At 35.4% G+C, this 24257-nt stretch overlaps 1 protein-coding gene and 1 pseudogene across 1 annotated transcript in view; both read right to left on the bottom strand.

Moving 5' to 3' along the window:
* Positions 1-24257, bottom strand: part of HDAC9 (histone deacetylase 9) — a 939997-nt gene that overhangs the window by 271150 nt on the left and 644590 nt on the right. The window contains exons 16-17 of the mRNA XM_043589049.1: positions 16642-16775; positions 2463-2583 (exon numbers count right to left, since the gene is read on the bottom strand). Coding sequence (XP_043444984.1) covers positions 2463-2583; positions 16642-16775 — 255 coding nt within the window. The remainder of the gene's footprint in view (positions 1-2462; positions 2584-16641; positions 16776-24257) is intronic.
* On the bottom strand, positions 22012-23793 carry LOC122487969 (annotated as a pseudogene).

Raw genomic sequence — 24257 nt, 5'->3', positions numbered from 1 at the left:
ATCAGGTATTGTAATGAACTACTGAACCAATGTATCATACACCTGAACCAAATGTAACACTATATGTTAATGAACTGGAATTAAAATAAAAACTTAAAAAAAAAGCATGGGGATGGGTGCATTCCAGTAAAATTTCACTGATGGACAATGACAAAAAAAGAAAAAGGAAAAGAAAAAAAGAAAACAAACCTGTAAAAACTAAGCTATTGATACTTGGTGTTTTCATGGCATACATCATAGGAAACTCCTTTGTCCAGGTTCTAAATTATAGTTTGGCATTTACTTGTAAATCATTAAATTTTTAAATTATATATATGTCGACTATTTTGAGAAAATCAGTTTTGCTCAAGTGTAAAATTTCATTACAAAAACAGTGGTATTGCCATGTTTCATAAGTAAACCAGTTTGGAATTGCTGAAGTTTATTTCCTCCTTTCTCTTAAAATGTGGAATAATGGGGACGCCTGGGTGGCTCAGTTGGTTAAGTGTCTGACTTCAACTCACGTCATGATTTCAAGGTTCGTGAGTTTAAGCCCCATGTTGGGCTCTCTGCTAACAGCTCAGAGCCTGGAGCCTGCTTCAGATTCTGTGTCTCCCTCGCTCTCTGCCTTTCCTCCACTCATACTGTCTCTTTCAAATAAATAAAAACATAAAAGAATTTTTAAAAAGTGGCTGTTCATCAGCTTGATAAAATGTGGAATAACGATTGCTTGAAACACCTCTCAAACGCCTATGTGTAAGTTTATCCCAATTAAATCCAAAGTACCTAGTCATATGCCTTGATTGATTTATCCTTTAGACCATATTTAATTTTTAGACCATATTTAGAATTTTAACAATTAGGAAAGTTGATTTATCCTTTAGACCATATTTAATTTTTAGACCATATTTAGAATTTTAACAATTAGGAAAGTTTTCTACTGGTTTTCTCTTAACTAAGTTAAACAATTATCAAAATGGACACAGCTTTTTATCTTTAAATACATGAGTATTTTGATCTCATAAAACCATGAAAGTTCAGTTTGCTTCAACTTTGTGGTAAAATAGGTGTGATTATTAAATCATGTTAAAATAAGGACATTTATTATATAGTATCCATAGCAAAAGGAGTACTTTATGTAAAAGATCTGCATGTGCAAATATTGATTCCTTCAAAAGAATTCAGAAAAAAAACATATAGATTATATGTTTCGAGTGACTTGCCTTTATATTAATTATATAACTTCAATTCTACTATACAAAGTATTTCTCATCATCAAATTTTGAATGTTTTCTAAAAATTGAGTAGTCTTTATGCGTTCCCATTTCTGTCAGTTTCTCTCCAAGCTACCACTACCCAGCATGCATGCATTCACATGCTCACACACACTCACCCATGTGCCTTTACTTCACAAATTTAGGGGTGCCTGCCATTTGTTTTAAAAGGCAGATTGTAAGCATTATAATGGGTAACTGTTAATTTCCCTTTATAATTGCTTTCTAAGATGCCTACTACATGTCATATACTTGCTTTTGAATTGCTTAGGACCAGTTAACATAAATCACGTAGAAATTGCATTAAATTAGGTGAAAGAGTCCAATAGTTGGGATCTGACATAATAGGTTTGTTTGAAAGAAAGGGACAAGGAAAAGTCCTAAAATGCCCTTTTAGTTAAAATACTTAAAATATGATCCTTTGGCATACATTGCTATGTCATGTATTATTATTCCACTATAAAAAGTTATTAATAAACAATATAATTAATATTAGTTGCTCCAGCTAAATATGGTTTTGTCACAAACTGTTTTCTGAAATCTTCTGTTTCTATCACTCATATAAAGTTTATGCAAAGCTCCGCAACATAAATTTTATTTTAATATCTAATGGTAAATGTTTGAAAATTATATATTAACTAAAAATTGTGTTTATTAGTTTTACACTTCTGCTATCTACTTAACTATTTAATTCCATAGTTAAGGTATGCATTAAATAGATTATACTAAAATTTAAAATGCAATCTTACAATAAAATGTAATGTTCTAGGTATAGTAATAATGAGTTGGTACAGTGCCTTTTATATGTCAAGGTCAAAGTAAAAAACTAAAAGACACAAAAGAAATTGGAAAGGTGAAGATAAAATTGCATGAAGAATGTGAAAATCCTTATTTCTTTTAGCTTAAAAATGCAGACAAAGCCAACAATGCATGTATTCTTATAAGATAAAACACAGTGAACAAATACTATTCAAATAAAGGTTAATTTAACGTAAACATCATAGAACTTGCACTGTCATTTTTTCTAATGCAAGATTTTCTTAATCTATGCTGGTTTCTATTGTAAAGGACTCATTCCACAGAGCAATGCTGTTGGAAAAGCTGATTTTTTTGTCATACTGCTTGCCAAGTATTTTGAACTGACAACAGCATTGACTAATGATAGTGCTGGAATGTGCTATTCTCAGTAGAATGGAGACCCGTACAGACCTAGGAGTGTTCTGGGGTCCAGCTTCTGTCCATCCAGAGGGTTGGTGCCATACAACAGTGAGTGATGTTCAGAATGAACAAGCTGTATTTCCTCCAGGCTGGCTTTTCGACCTTGAATTCGCTGAAAGAAAATAGCAGAAGCCTACAGTACTCCACTAAAAACACGTAGAAGAAAGTAAGACACAAGTCACATTTAAGATGATTAATAATGAACTGAGTTTCATCATGCTGGAATGTGACACTGATTTGCTTAGTAAAGTACCATAATAATATTTGAAAAACGAGTGCATGCAAGGTTCAGAGCCTATGGATTGTTTATGCCTATGCCCAAATGGGCAACTGACATAAAGCATATTGTTCTTTGACATAAAAATAAGTCTATAACAAAGAAATTAAGAGTTAACTCCTGTGTAAAAGTATCAGCTTAAAACAGAGGTTAAAATAAACAAAAAACCCTAAAAAAAAAAAAACAAAAAAAACCTAGTGGCTACTGTTTAGCTGAGAGGTGAATTCATTAAAATCTTACTTTACATTCACTTGAAGAAGCTGTTAGAACAATTTCTCTATTGTTTCTTAAAGGACATAGTAATATCAACACATTTTAATGTAATCTATTATCACAAAAATGCTGATCACTTCATGTGTGCACCTCACGGAATCATTAATCTAGATCAATGTTACTCAAAGTATGTCCGATAGGGTCAGTAACATTTCAGGAATGGTTTGTGAATAGTGTGTGATGAGGTCTATACAGAAATTCAGAGTAAATATTTAGAAACTTATAGTAATTGAACAAACTATTTTTATATGTATTGAATCTAATAAAATCTTGTCTTCCATTTTTATTTTACTTTTGTAGTAATTTAATGTATTTTATAAAACCATTACTGTGACAGAAGAGGTAAGCAAAAACCAAAACTGCTGTTTAGCCAGAGATAGTCTGACACACTCTCTAGACTCAGTCAATATTTTTATGCACATGCTAGGGAGAGACTTTCATTTCAACAAAGAATGGTGCTTCAACATAGACAAAAGAGCACATTACATGAAACCTCAGGTAGTCAACATACGAAGTATTCTTCTTGGCCACATTTCTCAGTTGACATATCTACAAGTCCAATAAACATCATGCTGGTGTATGAAGTTAATTAGCCTTACTTCTGAAAATTGCTGGGCTTCCCAAAATTACCCAGGCAGTATTAATGTATCACTTAAAATATGTATCACAACAAAGCCTTTGTAATGTAACATATTAGTATAGAACTACAGTGAAATTCAAAGAAAATTTGTTCAGGAAATGCTGTCCTCTCATGTTCCTGACCATGAAATCACCAGGTGACATGAAAACATTGGGAGACAGCAACACCTCTCTGAGGACCAGGACAATTCCATATTCAACCTCCCTAATTTAAGGAAAGGTGGTTGCTGTTGATGTCTAAGGAAGCAGGCTGGGAAAATCTCAAATATGCTGATACTTCCTAGGGGTTTACTGGGTAGAGGGTAGAGCTCTGCTTGTCACAGAAAATAAATCATCATGTCACAGTGAGAGAGGAATGGTGGGAGATCCAAGGAGTAAGAACAAGGTAACAGGAATGATGTAAAACAGAAACTTCTTGACACTGCGCTTGTAATGTGCCAAATAAATAAACAAATGCATATGGAATTTTCTTTGTCATAGCATTGAAATTTCCTGTTTTTGACATCCAATTTACATCTCTAGAAAAAAAATTTTAAATGCTTGAGAGAAATTATTTCTAGATAGGTACTGAATGCTGAAATTAAACCAGGTAGACAACGCTGAAGACAAAGGAAAATTTAATGACGGCCAACTGGTCAGTCATTGCTCTGATCAATAAACAAACATGTTATTGCCCTAGGTGGTTTGCTAGTAAACATTAAATTTGCAAGAGTTTACAGAAGGTCAGAACAACCAAAGAAGAATGGCAAATGATAAGATAAAATAAGCAAGAGAATGTTCAAAGAAATATTAAAGGTTAACATTTTAACTTTGAGATTTCAGCTGGTGGAAAATCCCCCAAGATAAACAGTGGTAACTCCATGGTCTGAGTCATCTAAAATTGGAATGAGCACAGCAATGGAAACCAGACTGTGGCAACCAGTCTTAGTCTGGCAGAATAATGAACAACGTGAAATGACAGGGCTTCCAAATCTTATTTCTATGAGTCTACGAAATCCACAGCCATTAACATTTCACATGCTGATGTATCTTAAACAATGTCAATTCTATAGCTAACAATCAAACCCACATTTTGGCTACTGTCATAAAGCTTCATTGATTTTTTTCCCTTCCTCTTTTTCTATAAAGTTAGTTTTTCAACTCTGAACTGAAGTTCTACCTCTGGCATAACATTAAATACCATTAATAATAAACATATCTTTAGGTTTTTATAAACTAGTCACATATATTTACATACCATACACTTCATGCTTGTCCCAACTCCTTTTTCATTCTCCCACAATCCCACTTACATTCACATGGAATGCTCAATCACACATTTCAAAAATAATCTGCTAACAAGATTTAATTATTGATGGTAGCCCAAGCGCTGATAAATCATAGGAGGACACCTGCTGAATCTCAGTAATTGTCTTCTGTACTATCAGTTAAGTAACAGTAAGGATAAGGCATCTGATGCAGTCTATTTAACACTGACTTGCTCAAATATTCTGCTCTAGTTTATACTCTTGTCCTACCTCTTACTATTAAAATGTAATGTAGCTCCTAAGTTTTCACTTCGATTTCTTTCCAGCCCCCTTTCTCTGCTCCCTTATGAATTCAAAAAAAGTATTTTATACTGACTTCAAAAAAGTATTTTACACTGGTTCTTTTTATTATTATAGAATATATTTCTTAAAAAATAATTACACTAAATATAAGGAAGTACTTATTCTTAATAATCACCTTCTGCTCCTATGGATGCCAGACAAAATCTACAAACAAGATATACATGTTTCTACAGAAAGGGAGCAGTAAAAACCAACTCATTATGAAAAATGTTTCTACCTGGAAAAGTGATCTGGAGAAAGCATGTTTTGAGATTTATATCTCACAGGGGCACTGCTGTGGGAACTTGGTGGATGACTAAGCTAAAAATTCTGAAATTCCTTCTTTCTTAACACATAGGATCTCCTGGAGTAGTTCCATTTTGCCTCACTTTTATCAGATGTCTTAAATTTGTCATATTTAACTTTTTCTCTCAAATTGAGGCTTCCAACAATTCTCATTTCTGGCATTATCATCAGTAATTTATTATGTGATGTGTTTATGCTTAAATATAGATATTTTCATTTAAGCCCTTCCCATATTTTCTACTTCCTGTGTAGCCTTTATTCCTTAATTTCTCTCTCATGATGCTCTCTTGAGTCAAAGGTCAACAGCATAATGAGTCATGAAATAGGATAAAGTGCTCTGATAATCGCAATTTAGGGAGATACTGATTTCCGTTCTCAGAGATACTTAGCATGCAAGATGTCTATCTGAAGTCATCTATGATTCTGACCAAAAGGATTTATGAGAACTCTCAGTATATTTGGACACTCAATGCATATAAAGGATAGCTTTCATCTGGGTCTTTCTCACTTAAAATCCCAATATAGGTCTTAAATACCTTGCTAATACAGGCTTAGGAAACAAAGCTTGTAGCTCTTCTTTCATTCCCTTAATAAAGAAACCCTGTGATGTAGGATATACTCATTATTATGTTTTCATTCTCTGTGACCTGCATCCTTTTTTTTTAATTTTTAAAATTTACATCCAAGTTAGTTAGCATATAGTACAATAATGATATCAAGAACAGAATCCAGGGATTCATCCCCTACATGTAATACCCAGTGCTCAACCCAGTAAGTGTCTGTGACCTACATTCAAGAAGTTGTTCTTTCAGAGTAGGAAAAGAACTAATGTGTACTGAGTAACTACTCTCAGTGCTAAACACCTGAGGTATATGACCATATTTAGTTCAGAGCCCCAAACAGTCTACCTTCAGGTTTGAAGTTTGACTAAAGTTATTTCAAATGACTATATCAGGGGCGCCTGGGTGGCTCAGTCAGTTAAGCATCTCACTTTGGCTCAGGTCATGATCTCGTAGTTTGTGGGTTCGAGCCCTGTGTCGGGGTCTGTGTTAACAGCTTGGAGCCTGGAGCCTACTTCAGATTCTGTGTCTCCCTCTGTCTCTGCCTTTCCCCCTCATTCACATTCACTCACTTACAGACACACTCTCTCTCTCTTAAAAATAAACATTTAAAAAATTAAAAAAAATAAAATGACAATATCGAGTCTCTCAACACATCATGGTTCTTTCCTAAAGAAATAGTCTTTCTGAAATAAAGCCCGTTAATGCAACCTGATTATAGAAGGAATGTTCTGAACAAGATCTCCAAAGTCATACTGTGACAGGATAAAATGCAGCCTACCCACACCCACCCACACACAGAGCACACACACGGTATAGATTCATATTTTTTTCTGCCAAGGAGCTGGGCAAAAAGGAAACAGTTCTATTCCTTCCCCTCCTGTGTTCAAAGCCTGGATTGAGGCCAGTGTCCTAATCAGTTCTCATTGGCCCTGGAGGAATCAGAACCTTTTGTAAAATATAATAAAGGGCATAAAATCATGATAAAATGCATGAAAAAGCAGTGCCTTTGGTTAGGGAACTAGAAATAATTTAGCAGAACAGATGGATTGCATTGGTTTGGTATTATTGAGGACATGAAAGGGCTCATTTTGTGGCAGTTCCAAACTAGGAGAAAATGTCCGACTTAAATTTGACAAGTCAAAGTACCTGCCTCTGCTGGGGGAGACCCTATTTTCTTTAATCATTTTCAAAGTGGTGACATATTAGGCAACAATTTCCACTGAAATATTTCATTTTCTGAAAATATTTCATCCAGTGTCCCTAAATATAGGGATGCATTTTTTTTCCTACAAAAATCCACAGGGTTGGCGACTTCGAAAGTTAAGAAATCATAAATGACTTAGGAGTGTCAAAGTTACCTTCTGTTACAAATTCCATACTTAATATTTAATGGGTAAGTTCACAGCCTATTCATTTTTCTTGATACCCTTCTCTCAAACAAATTCAAGATTCTGGACTCATTGCTCATGTCCAATGGTATCTATTGGAGTTTTCAAATGCTACATTCAATTGTTTCTTTGATTTTACATAAAGGATTTTTCAATCCCCTTCCCCTAACTGCATTCTTTGCTACTATATATCCCTCATGATAATAACTTATTCCTATCAGAGTTTTTCTTATAAACAAAGGGGAGTGAAAGAAGGGAAGGAGGCAATTAAGCAGACAGGCAGCCCAATAGGCTTGTGGTCCTTGCAGCTGGTCACATGGAAAGAAAATAAACTGGAGGTCAGGAGCCCTGAGTTCTAGGTTCGGACCGTCACCTGTCTGTAACATGCTCCTAGCCAGCTATGAGGTACATTTCAGGACCCTAATTTCTCCATTTATAAACATTAGGAGGTTTGACCAAATTACTTCAAAGTCCCTCTTTAGCCCTAAAATGATAATATTCTATGTGAAATGATCTTATACACAATAAAAACTCAACATTCTTTATTTTAATTGATAGAATTGACTTAGGCAAGCAAATATAATAATTGAAGTAATAAATTACTAAAGTTGAAGCAAGAGTGGAGATCTCACTATGAAGGTTTTCAAAAGTATATTAGCTATACTTTGAAGCAATTTCTTAATGTTTAATCATAATTGAAAAATAAGTATATTTTCTAAAATTCCTATTCCTACCTTGTGATAACTTCAAAATAATAAATACATTTCCCAATTTTTAAAAGTCTGTGTATGGAACTTCTGAGTTAATGCTACATTTCTCAAGTAAATGCTCACTTCTGTTACACTCCCATGTTCACATATTTGACTCCATTCACCTTTCTGTCTCTATCCCATTAAGCTTAAATTAAGAAATAGACCTCCTGGGGCACCTGGGTGGCTCAGTCGGTTAAGCGTCTGACTTCGGCTCGGGTCATGATCTTGTGGTTTGTGAGTTCGAGCCCTGCGTTGGGCTCTGTGCTGACAACTCAGAGCCTGGAGACTGCTTCACATTCTGTGTCTCCCTCTCTACCTGCCCCTTCCCTGCTCATGCTCTGTCTCTCTCTGTCTCAAAAATAAATAAACATTAAAAAAATTTTTTTAATTAAAAAAAAAAAGAAATAGACCTTCTGGTATAGTGGTTTTTAACATTGTCTGCACCTTGAAATCAGCTGGGGAAGATTAAAAGGTATTATTGCCTGGGTCCTACCTCCAGAATGTCTGATTAACCTTGGGGACACCCTGGGCATATATATACTTAGAAACACCCTGTGGGTTTTAATGTGCATCCTCGGTCGAGAACGACATGTTAGAGGGAGCTGTCCATTCTTTCTGCTCGTAAATGAATTCAAGATACTGACACTCTACTGACCCACATTTCAAACTGTAGTTACAACAAATGGTTGTCACAGCAAAGGTTGGGAAGTAAGAAAGATCTATCTGTTCTTCAAAACAAGTGCCTCCACTTGCTTATAAAACTGCTTGATTCGGTCATTACAATTCACGTAAAGATATTTCTGGGTGCATAAAGTAATTGCAAAAGAATTTCAGAGAACAGCAAATCCTGGTCAATAATAAAGGTCTGAATGGTAAAAAAGTATACATGCTATATATTTCTTAAAAGTTTATTTCCACCCACTTCAAAATATTATGCGCATCAAAAAGAAAAAAAATGTTACCCTTTAGTGTAACTGCTCAATTTTTATGATTTTATGTAACTGAATCTCCTAGATTATAATTATTCTGTAAACAACTGTAAATGAACATTTTAATGGTTTGGGCTAAAGCATTGGTTTTTTAAAAATAGTAATCATATATGAAACAAATTTTGTCACAATAAATATTTTGCATTACTTTAGCATTATAATTTTCAGATGGTTAAAAACATGTAACTATTCATTTTTGTTAATAGGCTTTAGGGGCGCCTAGGTGGCTCAGTGGGTTAAGCATCTGACTCCTGATTTTGGCTGAGGTCATGATCCCATCCCACAGAGCCACACACTGGGCTCTGTGTTGACAGCATGGAATATACCTGGGATTCTCTCACTCCTTCTCTCTCTACCCCTCCTCTGCTCATGTTCTACAAACAAACAAACATTTTAAAAAATAAGCTTTAATGCTGCTCTTAAAATAATCCCATATCACTCTCCAAATGTGGGCAGTCTGTCTTATTTCCTTTTGTTGATTGTTTTCCACATTAATTCTTCCTTTTTTATAGAAAAAAATAATCAAAACAAAAAATTCCAAATCATCTTAATTCTGATTATAGGCTGCACAAGTAACTTTAATGTATTTATCTGACTAGGTTCACTCTACTGTGATATACAAATATCTCTCAGAATAATTACAAAATGTATCCTGGTTTACTCATCACATCTAAATCATTTGTGCCACTTCTCAAGACTGTCCTGTCCTTTGGAGACAATTCACAAGACTCCCTGTTTAAGTTTCTTACTGCTTTGTGGTTAGATTCTAAAACACAAACACACATAAAATTTTCTTTTTGCAAGCTAAACAGTAAGCTGTTATGTGCTGCCATCTAGTTAGATTACTCTATAAAACAAATGTTTAATTGAATTAACTTGCAGTATTCAGTGCTTTTTAGCAGTTATGTCAGAAAATCTGCACATTCCAAAAGTTTTTCTCAAAGAGTATTATATTTCTTTATTTAGATTTGAAAAAGGTCTTCTAAAATTACCTGTAATGCACAGGAAGGTGTGGGACCCTAGCCCTGAGCTCCTTGGCATCTTAAGATTTTACATTAAACCTGCTCTCCACTTTTCTCATTGGAACGGCTGAGGAAGTCCCAAAAGGCACAACAGTAGCTTGGTTTTGGGTCCCCGAATTGTTTTGTAATTACTTTGTGTTGGCACTTGAATAAAAGAGTTAAACATTTCAGCACAGTATGTTGCTTATGGTTTTTACTTACGAATTAAGCGAAACAAAGTTATTCAATATTAGTTACAAAGAGCCAATGCAAATTCCACATAATATGTAATCCAACAAAAGCATTATAAAATGTTATTATTCTCAAAACAAATGTGAGAGCAAGCAAATGTCTGTGGGTGGCTTGGTGGGGCTGAGAGTCATGAACACTTCTGGAAAAACAACTGCAAGTGCATTTCTAACAGATGATGGGTCAATCTCTGCAATTTTTTAAGGACAGAAAAGCACATTGTTTTCTTCAGGGCACACACACTTTAGAAACCTGGCTATCTAATCAAAGGACTTGTTTCTGAGGAGGATACCAAATGACCCCTCCAGATCCACTTCTTATGGTGACAAGAAAGCTACCGATTTTGCTTTTTGCTCTCTAAAGGATCAGTAAACTAAGTGTGAATGATTCAGTTGGGGAAAAAAATTAAATAGTACTGGCATGAAGGACTAACCACCTCAATTTTTTAAAAAACAGTGCCACGTCATGCCAAAAGAAGTTGACCCATGTATCCACTGTAATCTAATATAATGAAGACTAATGTTTTCTCTGGCTGCTAATCAGGACTAGTAAGCACAACCAATTTACACTACAGCTTACAAGTCAAAAAGCAGTATGTTTACTAAAACACTCTAAAAATTTTGTCTACTCTTAACCAAAGAAAGTGTTATGTTCCAAATGAGCTCCTTAGCCATCTAGTTTCGTATGATATCACTAGCTGGAAAAGATCCTAGCAAATATCCTGCCTACGAGCCTCATCTTACACATGGGCAAACCAATGAGTAAGGTTAAATGAGTTGACAAAAGTATACAGATAATTAATGGCAGGAGTAAGGTCAAATCTAATGTTGAACAATAACCTTTGAAGGAATCCATTTTGATCGATTTTCTACACTGCTAAATAAACTGACACAATACATAATTCTGATTTGTGGATCAGTCTATTATTTTGAAACAAAGGAGGCCATTGAATGTTTACAAATTGCCATCTTTCCTATCATATCATTGTTTAATTACAAAATTGACTATTCTGTTGGTTGAAGAAAGCTGACATTTCTTTGAATGCCAGTAGAATGGAGACTCCTTACCTTCTTTCCCAGTGAAATAAAAAGCCAAAACAAACACAAACAAAGAACGAAGGAGGTCAAGCTCTTCAACATTAGGTCTGGGGTACTTCCTCCTTTGCATTCTGATATACAACACTTCTACTTCCATCTCTTGTTCAGACGGCCCTTCTGATGCTGTCAAGACTACGGAGGCAGCACTGGACCACACTCTTTCTCATTTTATTTTTCTTCTCCAAGCTAAATCAGTAAGAGTCTTTAAAATCACTGCAACATAAATTAGTAACTCAAAATCCCTTGTGATTTTGTAATTACATATTTTTTTCTGTGACCATTTGATTAATATTGGCTGATCCCACCAAATGGTAATCTCCTTGAAGACAGGGCATGAATCTTCTCTAGATCCTAATACAGGAGCCTGGAAAACTCAAAATTTTGATGTACTGTTGAATGGATGAATCCTGTTCTTAAAGTATACATCTTAAAGATTCTACCATTCTTAAAGTGTGGTGGCCAGATCAGCAGTATCAAGATTACCCAGACACATGTTAGCAACCCAAATTCTCAGACCTCATCCCAACAGGACTCCACTACTGCTGAATATGAACCTCTGAGGCTGGAGCCCCACAATCTGTATTTTAGTATTCCCAATGATTCTGATGTGTGCTAACATATGAGCACCGCACTAATCAATAAATGAATACCACTTATTTGGCCACAGGTTTCAGCTTGCTGACCAGCTATATGTCCCCAGAAATCTGTTGATACCTTCTCTAAAAGCACTGGCTAACTGCTAGCTATAGGTGGCTATCCAGACCTGGCAGGAAAATAGTGTTCAAAGATGGCAAATCGCTCTCTGGATATTGGGGAAAAACAAACTGACCCAGCTTCTATGTGTTATATTCTTATTCAATTATATCCTTTTCTGTAAAATCTAATAAATCCTCTCTCTTTTGAGACAATTGAGTTGAGTTCTTATTGCTCACACCAAGACAGAAATTTGTCTATAATGTTTAGGAAAGAGTGATAACCTAGACACCAAGGCTCGTATTCACATCCCTGGAGTCCTAGATGCACAGATTTTACCCTCTCAGGAATGCATGCTCTAAACATAATCAAGGAACAAACAGAACTGGAATTTAATTTCCTAGTAGTCCTATCTAGACAAATTTAGAAGGAAAGGTCTCATTCTCCTGAAGTCTTTCGGCTATCATGGTAAATATTCATTCATACCCAACCTGAAACCTAACTTCTCTCATGGAGTGAGTAAGTCAAGTCCAATTGGAAGATCCTGTCATGGGCCTTGATCTCCTTAGAAGGTTCATAAACACTAACCAGGAAACCTATTAGCCCATACACGAAGAATTTTCTTGCCTCTTTGACCCTTAATGCTCTCACCATGTACCTGACCACTTGCCACTTACAGTATACTTTTCTCCTGTTTTTTTCAGCAACTGATTCTCAACGTTTTTATTTTATTTTTGGGACAGAGAGAGACAGAGCATGAACGGGGGAGGGGCAGAGAGAGAGGGAGACACAGAATTGGAAACAGGCTCCAGGCTCCGAGCCATCAGCCCAGAGCCTGACGCGGGGCTCGAACTCACGGACCGCAAGATCGTGACCTGGCTGAAGTCGGACGCTTAACCGACTGCGCCACCCAGGCGCCCCTCAGCAACTGATTCTAATGAGTTTTGGTGAAATGCTAAAAGATTTGTTTTATGTTTCTGTGGTTTTCTCTTCCACATAATTGAAATTTTCAAAATAATTTGGCTTGAGACAAAAAGGTTAGCATCCTTGCAAGATGATTTAATAATATATTAAATGTGTACATTAGATTTAACTTGTCAAAGCAAAAACTTTAAAAGAAAATCCACAACGAACATGTACCATTTATTTTAGGTGCAGTTACTAGGAAGACTACTGGTTGATGAAACAGATTCTACTATTTCTGAGTGGGCTAAACTGTTCTGAAATAACCTCTGTGTGTTCCCTTTTTATTTTCTCCCATACTCTTCTGATAGAAACAATCAAGAAGAAAAAAGGAGTTATGTTTCTTTTGGTTCTGTTTTACCCCTTTTGTTACTATGTTTTACCTTACATACAACCTGAAAGTCTCTAGAAAAGGGTAACATTTGTTTGGTTAATGATCATTTTTAAAATTACATTTTGGGGCGCCTAGGTGGCTAAATCGGTTAAGTGTCCGACTTCAGTTCAGGTCATGATTGCATGGTTTGTGGGTTTGAGCCCCACATCGGGCTCTGTGCTGACAGCTTGGAGCCTGGAGCCCTACTTCAGATTCTGTGTCTCCCTTTCTCTCTGCCCCTCCCTTATTCACACTCTGGGTGTGTCTCTCTCAAAAATAAATAAACATTAAAATTTTTTTAAAATTACATTTTGAATATTCCTAAAATCATTTACATACAAAAAACATCAACCTCTAGTTGTCTTAAACTCTTTTTTTAAATGGTTTTAGAAATTCCATTTTATGATTAGGTCAGCATGAAGTCCGAGATACCTGATACCATAGGAGCAAATAAATACATATGAGCAACAATTTCATCACTTAAGCAATCAAACAACTAGTGAACTGTTATCAAATTATGTTAGCAAAAAGAGTGTTCTGTTTATATTATTAAGAAATTATGGATATTTTTGTAGTTGGTCTTCATTAAGAGCAACTCTAGTGATCTGGGCTTTCAAGTGCATTATTCGTAGTGTGATTGTTTACCAAAGACACTTATTTAGCTGACTGGTCTAGGGCTAGACTCACTCATTCTCATTAGCCCCACTGTACTTCTGCCATTTCACCAGTGAGTGCTGTTGTATAAATTGAATTTTATGCTTTCAAATAATACAGGACTAAAATAATGTGATGCATGAGGAGTTGAAAAAGAAGACTGATCAGAAAGGGGTAACAGATTTTTAAATGTTAAGACCAGGATGAGCCATTTTACATTCCACTTATTTCTGCACTTTGCTCCTTTCATAACCAGTGCTCTTTCAGGTAAAAAGATTTAAGGAATACCATCATCTAACAATGCATTTGAAGTCTCTGATCAGCCACTGCTAATGTGGCTGGGGTAACACTCCAGGATATAATAAGGACCTAAAAGTGAAAAAATGTAAACAGCAATGCCTCAGCTGGCAAAAGCACAGAAAAAAATGCCAAGGTGGAAAGCATCTATAGTAGATGTAACGGTGAAACAGAAACGTTCACGTGAATAAATGTCCATTAAGACCAGTTCACCACGGATTAGTCCCCTTGCTAGTTTACTTTATTTACTCCATATGGGACTGTGTCGACCACATAGTGGATTGGCCTCCACAGTGCATTATCAAAAACATAAAAACCTTAAAGACAACTCTATAATTTACCAAAAAGTATGAAATCCTTCTGCCATATAATATGGATTCTACTGGCAAGAGATGAATAACAGACTTTCACTCAAGGAAGTATCAGAGAAATAAATCTAGCTCAAATTCTTTCACGTTAAGGTTTTAGGTAAAGAGGATACATTTAATCAAAAGAATAACTTTAAATATGAAAAAAATTTGATAATTCTATTATAAACATATAATAAAACTTGTGAAAACTAAATGTGTACACAATACTTTGGTGTATTCATTCACAATCCCAATCTGCTGAATGACCCACAGACATTACCCATGTTTTGATGTAAAGAAAAAAACCTACAAGGTACATTATTCACCTTCAAAAGAGAAAAATCAATAAAGGAAATAATACATCCTCATAAATGAATGTACTGAATAAATGACTTTGTATTTTCAAAATCAGTTCTTTTCACTAGTTTGCAGAGAAGAAGGATCAGACTGATGTCATTCGGGCATCAAATATCAGCAAGTGCACATGACTCTAAGAAACATTCTGTCTGCTCTGGCCTTTCCATCTCAACTGATATATTTTACAGGTTTACTTTAAAGTAAATTGGCTTTGAATAGAAATATTCTGAACCACATTTTGGGTTGCCAAAATTTAATTAACTTAAAAGTAGTTGCATAAGATTGCTTTTCTATTTTATCAAAGCAGAGTGAATTCGATGTAGTCTCAATATATCAGTTTCCTCATGATATACCTTTAGTCAAAATATTATCCATTTAATTTCTTCCCAAACTAGTGAGAATCACACTGGATTTCCTTCACTGATCTGCAAAGACTGACAACAAAACCAAAGAGCAACATGTTATATTGTCAGTCTATAATAACAAGGACTAGATTTGTCTTGTGAAATTCTATAGTTCTAGTCCCTAGAACATGTTTGAACATAATATAGACACAGGTAAAAAATACTTTTGATCAATAAATGTTAAAGTAATGTGAAAAAAACATTGGGGATATATATATTTTTAAATGTCTTAGACTCAAATATAGAATGTTACTGGGTCTTAGGCAACAATGGACAATGATAGCAACCAAATAAAACAGCATTGTGACAGATTTTGCAAATCTGAATACAGGAAATTTTTTGAATTGATACAATTTTTACTTGTGAAAGCCGAAAGAAACATATTTTTCTAAATGAAAAAGGGACTCGAGAATCTTCAGAAATGAGTCTAAAGAAATACCAGTAAAATAAAAGTACTCAAACCTTCACTATAAAAACGGAAGATTATCAGCCACTTCAATAAAAAGAAGTTACTTTTCTTGGTAAGAGGACAGTTCATCTTTAAATCTAGTCAATTCCAAAGGCAAATTTGGGATATATCTGAGTTCAAAGTACAGCTTATAATAATAAATAACAACTCTCAGCACTTAACAGATTGTGAAGAGTTTCCCAAAAATTTAACTGAATAAATGATACCTATCTGGAAACAAGAATGCTATCATGTGTCTCAAAACATGCTGCAATAATCGCACACATACATCATGCAACTGCTCAGTCCACAACATGGACTGAGTCCCCCCTAGGTGCCTAGTCCAGAATCAGGTCAAAAGTGCTATGCTACAAGTATCAATAATGGTTCATCGATCATGGTGTTTGTGCCCAAGTATTAACATTTTTCTACTACTACCCAAATGAATACTGCCCTTTTTACATGATTTATTTCAGTAAGTAAAAGAGTGTAGCAAATTCAGGATTACCTCACATTTATTTAGCAGTCCAGTTTCTTGCAGCCGTGACCAGATGCTCTGTATTCGTCCAGCGTGCTCAGGGTGGGTGGTGGAATTGCCACAAATGCACTGGTGTTTCAGCATCAGAGGGTCGTAGGCAATTCCTTCAGCACAAAGAAAACACAGCACAAGACTGAGTAATGATACAAGGTTATGATAAAATGTAATGATAATATGATTAAAAAAGGCATTCTTTTAAAAATAAATTTACAAATAGAGAAATAATATATATTTGAAAATTCTAGCACATAAGAGTCATTTAGTCTTGTTTATCTGGATGTAAATGCAAAAATAGGTCAACCCCTGGATTAATCAGTACTGAGCACACCCTAGCTTAGTAAATATATAAAGGGATGAAGATGGTAAAATTTTAAGAAACTTCAGATTTTTAAAAATACTGTAATTTTACCAGTATCTTCAATCACTATGAAGTAAATCACAATTCAGTAAAGATCTCTATGTTATCACTGAAGCCACAAAATGAGCTCTCTAAATCATGAATTAATTTCATGAGTAATTCTAGTTTCACTTTCTTTTTTTTTCAATGCTTGTTTATTTATTTATTTTCAGAGAGAGAGAGAGATGGAGAGTGAGCAGGGGAGGGGCAAAAATAGAGGAGGAAAGAGAGTCCTAAGCAGGCTCCACAATGTCAGTGCAGAGCCCATGCAGGGCTTAAACTCATGAACTAGTATTAGATCATGGCCTGAGCTGAAACCAAGATTTGGATGCTTAACTGATGGACCCACCCAGGTGTGCCATCTAGCTTCACTTTAGATCAGGGTTACACTTTTGTAATAAATTAGAAAACTTTCCAACTGCTTGCCCATTCTGTTCAGCAATTCTTTCAAAGATGTACAGAAAGAGTTTATTCCTTGCTTACTGTGCTTTTCTCATAGTTTATGCCAATCTGTAAGCAATCTAATAATATTGTGGAACATCTGAAGTATTTCTTTAAAAAAATGAAAAAGTAAAAAAAAGGAACTAAGTCGACTGCAATACCTTTAGTAGAGATTCCATAGATACGGAATATAATCTGCTTTTAAATTACCATGAGTTAACATATTTCATATTTTAGTTAGACTCTATGATGAGTTAACATAAAATGGATTTTATAAATACATAAAATAGGACTTTTTAAAGCAACAAAGTAGATGATAATTATAACTCTGGTTAATTTTGAAAAGATTTCTACCCTTAATCCAATTCCTTGGGGGGAAAACATGTTACTTACAAAACTGCCTGACATAAGAAATCATTTAACCGATCAAATATTCCAACAAATTACCATGGAAATACATTATCTGAGGACATGGAGTGAAGACAGAAGAAGACCAAAATTAAAAAGCAAAAATAAGCATCTATTCAAGAACAGATAAAGACCAGTAATTTGTATTGTAAAGTAAGTTTAATGGATTTTATTATTTTTTAAAAAATTTTGTTAATGTTTTATTTTTGAGAGAGAGCGAGAGCGCATGCACACAAACAGGAGAGGGGTAGAAAGAGAGGGAGACACAGAATCCAAAGCAGACTCCAGGCTGTGAGCTGTCAGCACAGAGCCCAATGCTGGACTCAAACCCACAACTGCAAGATCATGATCTGAGCTAAAGTTGGACCCTTAATCACCTGAGCCACCCAGACGCCCCTCTCTCTTTGACTTACAACATTGTGTTAGAGGAATGCTACTCAAGAGACGAAAATATTTATCTCTGAGTGTACTAAAAATCATGCAGAATGACGACATAGGTATTTTCAAACCATGTGGTAAAAATTATGTCCGTGAAAAAATGTCATTTTGCTGGTCCAAACAATATCCAATCTTAACACTCAAGTGGCTTCAAAATCCATCCCTATGCCCCTGACTCACATTTTCATCATTAGTGCTGATTCCTCTTTTAAGGAGCATACTTTCACACTTGTCTATTCAATTGACCATCTAAAATCTCCATTTGGATGTCTCATAATTTTTATAAAGTGAGAATGTCTCAGATTTGAGTTCATGATCTTAAGTCACACAAAATGTCTCTCATTTCAGTAAGGGACATCATGACCCACCATTTCTCACTCTAGAAACCTTAGTATCCTGCAGAAACTCCCTCTCCGAAGAACCAACAAGTACTGTCATCCCTCCAAAATACAACTTGAATCACTAGTTTCTTATCTCTAGCCAAAACCACACATAATCCAAGGTACTACATCTCTAAACTCCTCAAATAAAGCCTTTTCACTGGCTACCTGACTTTTACTCTATTCCATTTGACACACAACAGCTACTTTTGCCTAAATCCTTTGGTGACTTTACTGAGGAGATTAAAATTTCTCAAGGCTAAGTTTCTCCAACTTATACTTCACATACACCTCCTCTCTTGACCTCTGTTTCTTCCACGAGGGCCTACCTTCCATTCTTCAAAGCAATAAAAAATATACACGACTTAGGATCTTCATACCTGCTGTTCCATCTATGCCCCCAAATTCTTCCTTCTGGCTCCCCATAACCCATACCTCATTTGGCTAATTTCTATTCACCCTTCAGGGCTAAATGTTTTAATATCATCACGAACGGATGTTGTACTTTATAAAATGCTTTTAATCTACTGAAATGATCATATGGTTTGTATCATTTCACTTACGGATGTGATGTGTCACATTGATTGTTTTGAGAATATTGTTTTGAGACTCCCACCCTTGCATCCTGGGATTAAATCCCACTTGATCATAGTATATAATTTTTTAAATATATTGTTGAGTTCAGTTTGTAATATTTTGTTGAGGATTTTTGCTTCTATATTCATGAGAGATACTGGCCTTATATTTTTTTGTAGAGTCTTTGTCTGGTTTTGGTGTCAGGGAGATACTGGTTTCATAGAATGAATTTGGAAGTTTTCCTTTTTCTTCTATTTTTGTGGAATAGTTTGAGAAGAATAGGCATTGATTCTTCTTTCAATGTTTGGTAGAGTTTGCCTGTAAAGCAGTCTGGTGCTGAACTTTTGATTTGGAGAGAATTTTTTGATTACTGATTCAATCTCCTTAGTGGTAAATGGTCTGTTCAAATTTTGTATTTCTTCCTGCTTCAGTTTTGGTAGGTTATATCTTTCTAGGAATTTATCCATTTGTTCTATGTTGTCTCATTTGTTGGCATATAGTTTTCCATCATATCTTGTATTGTTTGTATTTCTGTGGTGTTGGTTATTTCTTTTTCATTTGAGATTTTGTTTGAGGCCTCTCTCTCTCTCTCTCTCTCTCTCTCTCTGAGTCTGGTTAGAGGTTTGTCAATTTTGCTGATCTTTTCAAAGAACTGGCTCCTGGTTTCAGTGATAAGTTCTATTGTGTTTTTTAGTTTCTATCTCACTTATTTCTCCTCTGATCTTTTTTATTTCCTTCCCTCTACTGATTTGGGGTTTTGTTTGTTGTTCTTTTTCTAGCTCTTGTAGGTGTAATGTTAGGTAATTTATTTGAAACTTTTCTTGCTTCAAAGTAAAACTGTATTACTATAAACTTCTCTCTTAAAACTGCTTTTGCTGCATGCCAAAGGTTTTGCAATGTTGTGTTTTCATTTTCAATTGTTTCCATGTAATTTTTGATGTTTTCTTTGATTTCTTGGTTCACCCATTCATTGTTTAGTAGCATGTTATTTAACCTCTATATATTTGTGGTCTTTTCAGATTTCTTCTCATGGTTGATTTCTAATTTCATAGCATTGTGATCAGAAAAGATACATGGTATGACTTTGATCTTTTTGAATCTGTTGAGGTTTCTTTTGTGGCCTAATATGTGATCTACTCTGGAGAATGCTCCATGTGCACTCAAAAAGAATGTGGATTCTGCTGTTTTAGGTTGAATTGTTCTGAATATGTCTATAGAATCCATCGGGTCCAGTGTGTCATTCAAATCCACTCTTTCCTTGTTGATTTTCTGTTTGGATGATCTGTCCATTAATGTGAGTGGGGTGTTAAAGTTCCCTAATATTATTGCATTACTATGGATTATTTTCTCTATGTTTGTTATTAACTGTTTTATGTATTTGGGTGCTCTCATGTTGGGTGCATACATATTTACAATTGTTACATCCTCTTGCTGGATGTTTAATACATTTTCAACTACAGTTTCATACTACATAAAAGACATGTTAATGGCAAGAGACACAAAAATTACAGCATCTCTCTCATTTTGAAAACATATTTTTCAAGACTAGAGATTCTAATCATTAAGTTGTTTAATTTTTTTCACTATTTCATCTCAACGTATCTAACTTTAGCTCCACAGTAGTGTTCCTCTTTTAACATTTTCTCCATAAACTGCTGCAAAAAAATATTGTAAAACAGGCTATAGTAGCTGGAAGTTATTGCCAAGTACCTGGAGATTATAATAAAAGTCCAGGAGCTCTTGGAAAGACATTTAAATTTAAGGGGAGATAAATAAAAATTTGGAACTCTAAACCTCCACTTACTCATCTTAATGATGTAGCAATGAGGTGCTAACAGGTAGAGTGGAAGGTGAGACTTTAGCCTCATCCTTCCTCTCCATTCCTTTCCTCTTTTTTTTTTTTTCCCCAGAAACAAAAACGTATAGGGTGAGAAATAAGCCTGTCCCTCTCTTTGGAATTCATATGGAATTCTACTTTTCTTTGACCCTTTCTTCCCTACTGGTTACAATTTGTAACATAAGCCAATGGATCAATCTCTCTCTTGATCAATGGGACAAGAATTAAAATTAGGATTTGGGAAAATAAACAAAGGAGTCTTAACATAAAGTCTTTACCTGTATTTTAAACCCTAGGTGTTTATTTTCCATCCAAAAAGTTTCTGATACATTTCTAGATATGCTTGGACCCTGTACTTCCTCTGACTTTCAGCTTTGTTAAATGAGGTAAGTATTTGAACCACCTACTGTGTATCTTTCCTTTTTCTTAATCTTTACATGTAGTTAAGTCATCAGCTAGCTATAGACTCCATTCTGGTCTTTAGGTTTATACCTAGTTTCATATGACACTGTTAGGCTGAGTCTTCTTTGCTCTATCAAGAAAGTTGAGTCTAGAATATTTAGACCTAAAACTCTTGATCCTGATTCCGAGTTCTTAACTTTCAACTTTATATCGCTTTTCTGGCAACTGCCTGAGGTTTTATACCTTCTCAGGGTATCTGCTCAATGACATTTATTGCAGGGCCAAAGGACTGAAATTTAACATGATACAAAAATAAATAGCATGATAGCTTTCTGAAAGATGTAAATGAAATAAACAGTCATTGAATGTTTATTATGATCCAGGTGCCACCAATTTCTTTCCTTCTCTCTCTCTCTCTCTCTCTCTCTCTCTCTCTCTCTCTCTGTCTCTCTCAGTGGAATCATGCTTTATTGGGGAGAGAGCACTTTATGCGACCAACAGATGAAAGCAGCCCAGAAGGCATCCTACACATCACACTGAAAAAGATACACAAGAGGAGGTTCTGCTAAGAAACATCAACTGGAACATGGATTCCTCTGGGCAACTTCCCCAACCTCATCCCTCTGAGGTGTTGGGACAACTCCCAACCATTTCCTTGAAGGCAAATGCAGTCTGCTAGAGATACAGCCCCTCAAGGATGCCTTCTTAATTTTTGTAAGGAACAATTTCTTTAGATGTTTTGAAGTCTTTGTTACTTTCCTTCCACATTTTCTCAAGTCCATCAGACCATATTCTGTATAGATTGTGTTGATGTCAGCACGAGGGACATCATCTTTAGCCATAATCAAGTCTTCCAGGGTTACATCATCAGCCAGTGTCATCCTACTTGTATGGATCCTGAAGATGTGCATCTTAGTCTTTTCCTGGGGCAGGAGGAATTCAATCTTCCTGTCAATGAGGACTGGTCTGGTAAGTGCTGGATCCAAAGTTTCTATTCAGTGTGTGGCCATGATAACTTTCACGTCATCCCCTGAATCAAATCCATCATCTTGTTCAACAGTTCCAACGCTGTTTGTTGAATTTCCCTCTCACCACTGCAAATTGAATATTTTTTTTGTTCCAGTGGCATCAATTTCATCAATAAACACAATAGAGGGTGCAGGTTCTTCAGCTACTTGAAATAATTCCCTAATGAGTTTGGGCTCATCAGCTAGGTACTTCTGAATAAGTTCAGAGCCAACCACTCTCAAGGAAGTAGCTGAGGTTTGGTTTGCTTTGGCTAATAAGGTTTTACCTGTAACAGGTGGACCATAGAGAATGACCCACTGTGGGGGCTTTATACCCATTTCTTCATAATATTCAAGAGAGGAAACTCCACAGATTCTTTAATTTCCTGGACTTGTTTGTCCAACCCCCCAGTATCATCGCAGGTTTCCTGAGGGGCCTTTTCTACCTTCATCACTGTGACCAAGGGATCCAGGTCATCCATGAGCACCCCTATGAAAGCATGTGCCTTATGGCCAAGTAGGACCAAGGAGCCTAGTTCCAGCAGATCCTTGTCTACAAAGGAAAGAATGCTGATGTAGTGTTCTGATACCACAGATGCAGACATGATGGAATAATTGTCATCAATGATCTCTTCCAAGGTTCCTACTGACATTGGGGCCTCCCTCAGATCATCCACTTTTGATCTTTCCCCTCTTTATTTTAATTTATTCATTTTAATCCATTTTTTCCTTATTTCTAGTGAATTCTTCCCCCATGAGAAGACAGTCTTCAATTCTAACTTCAATAATTTTAACTGGCACTGAATGTGAAGTGTCCCAAGTGGCAGCTTGCTGGCAGCATCTGGTCCCTTTGTTTTCTTTTTCCCCACTCTAGTTGGTATCTAGTTGGTTCATATCTCTTTCTTGTCCTTGTCATCCTTCTTGCCACCTCCAGGGTCATGACTACCATTCTGACTTTGACCCATCTTGCTTTAGTCATTTGAATCTCAGGTGCCAACAATTTCATTTTATTACATTTAATTTATTATCTAGTAGTTAAGATGAGGCATGTATAAATATAGTTGTATGAAATGTTTTTTAAAAATTCTGTATGGTAAGGAAGGAAAAAAATATATAGGGCTAGAAAAAAGACCTGAAATTGGTAGAATCACTAAAATGGATAAAAAGGGTTATCTCGAAGCAAGAGCCATTTCTAATTTTTTCCACTTCATACCTACAACAGCTATTATACTTTTTATTGATAATTCTAGTCTATCCATAAGGTTTATCATGCTTTTTATTTCTAGATCTACTGTACTCTTTATATGCTAACACCTACAATATTTGTTATAATATCTTTTAACAGATACACTTAAAGTATTAGCACAATTTTCAATTAAGTATGAAATGTGATTTGTCCAGCAAACAAATTAAATATCTAAAAATAAATGTTTAAAATGTGTTAAATTGTGCCTCTGAGTAGATAAAAGAATTTTTAAGACTTATAAATGTAAATCATCTTACCAGAATATCAGGCAGTTAAAAAGGCAATAGAAGAATTCCCACTTTAGGCCTTCTAACTAACACTGTCTGATAGTCTGTTGAAACCTAGAAATTGGACTGGTATTGCCATTCAATTGCATAGCCCAAGAGCATATTCAACCAGCATGTAATTTGGCAAAAAGTCAAAAAGAATTCACTACACTTGTTGGCAAATAGCT

The sequence above is a fragment of the Prionailurus bengalensis genome, chromosome A2 (assembly GCF_016509475.1).
Source record: "Prionailurus bengalensis isolate Pbe53 chromosome A2, Fcat_Pben_1.1_paternal_pri, whole genome shotgun sequence".
Taxonomy (NCBI): Eukaryota; Metazoa; Chordata; class Mammalia; order Carnivora; family Felidae; genus Prionailurus; species Prionailurus bengalensis.
This window is presented reverse-complemented; position numbering and strand designations above follow the sequence as displayed.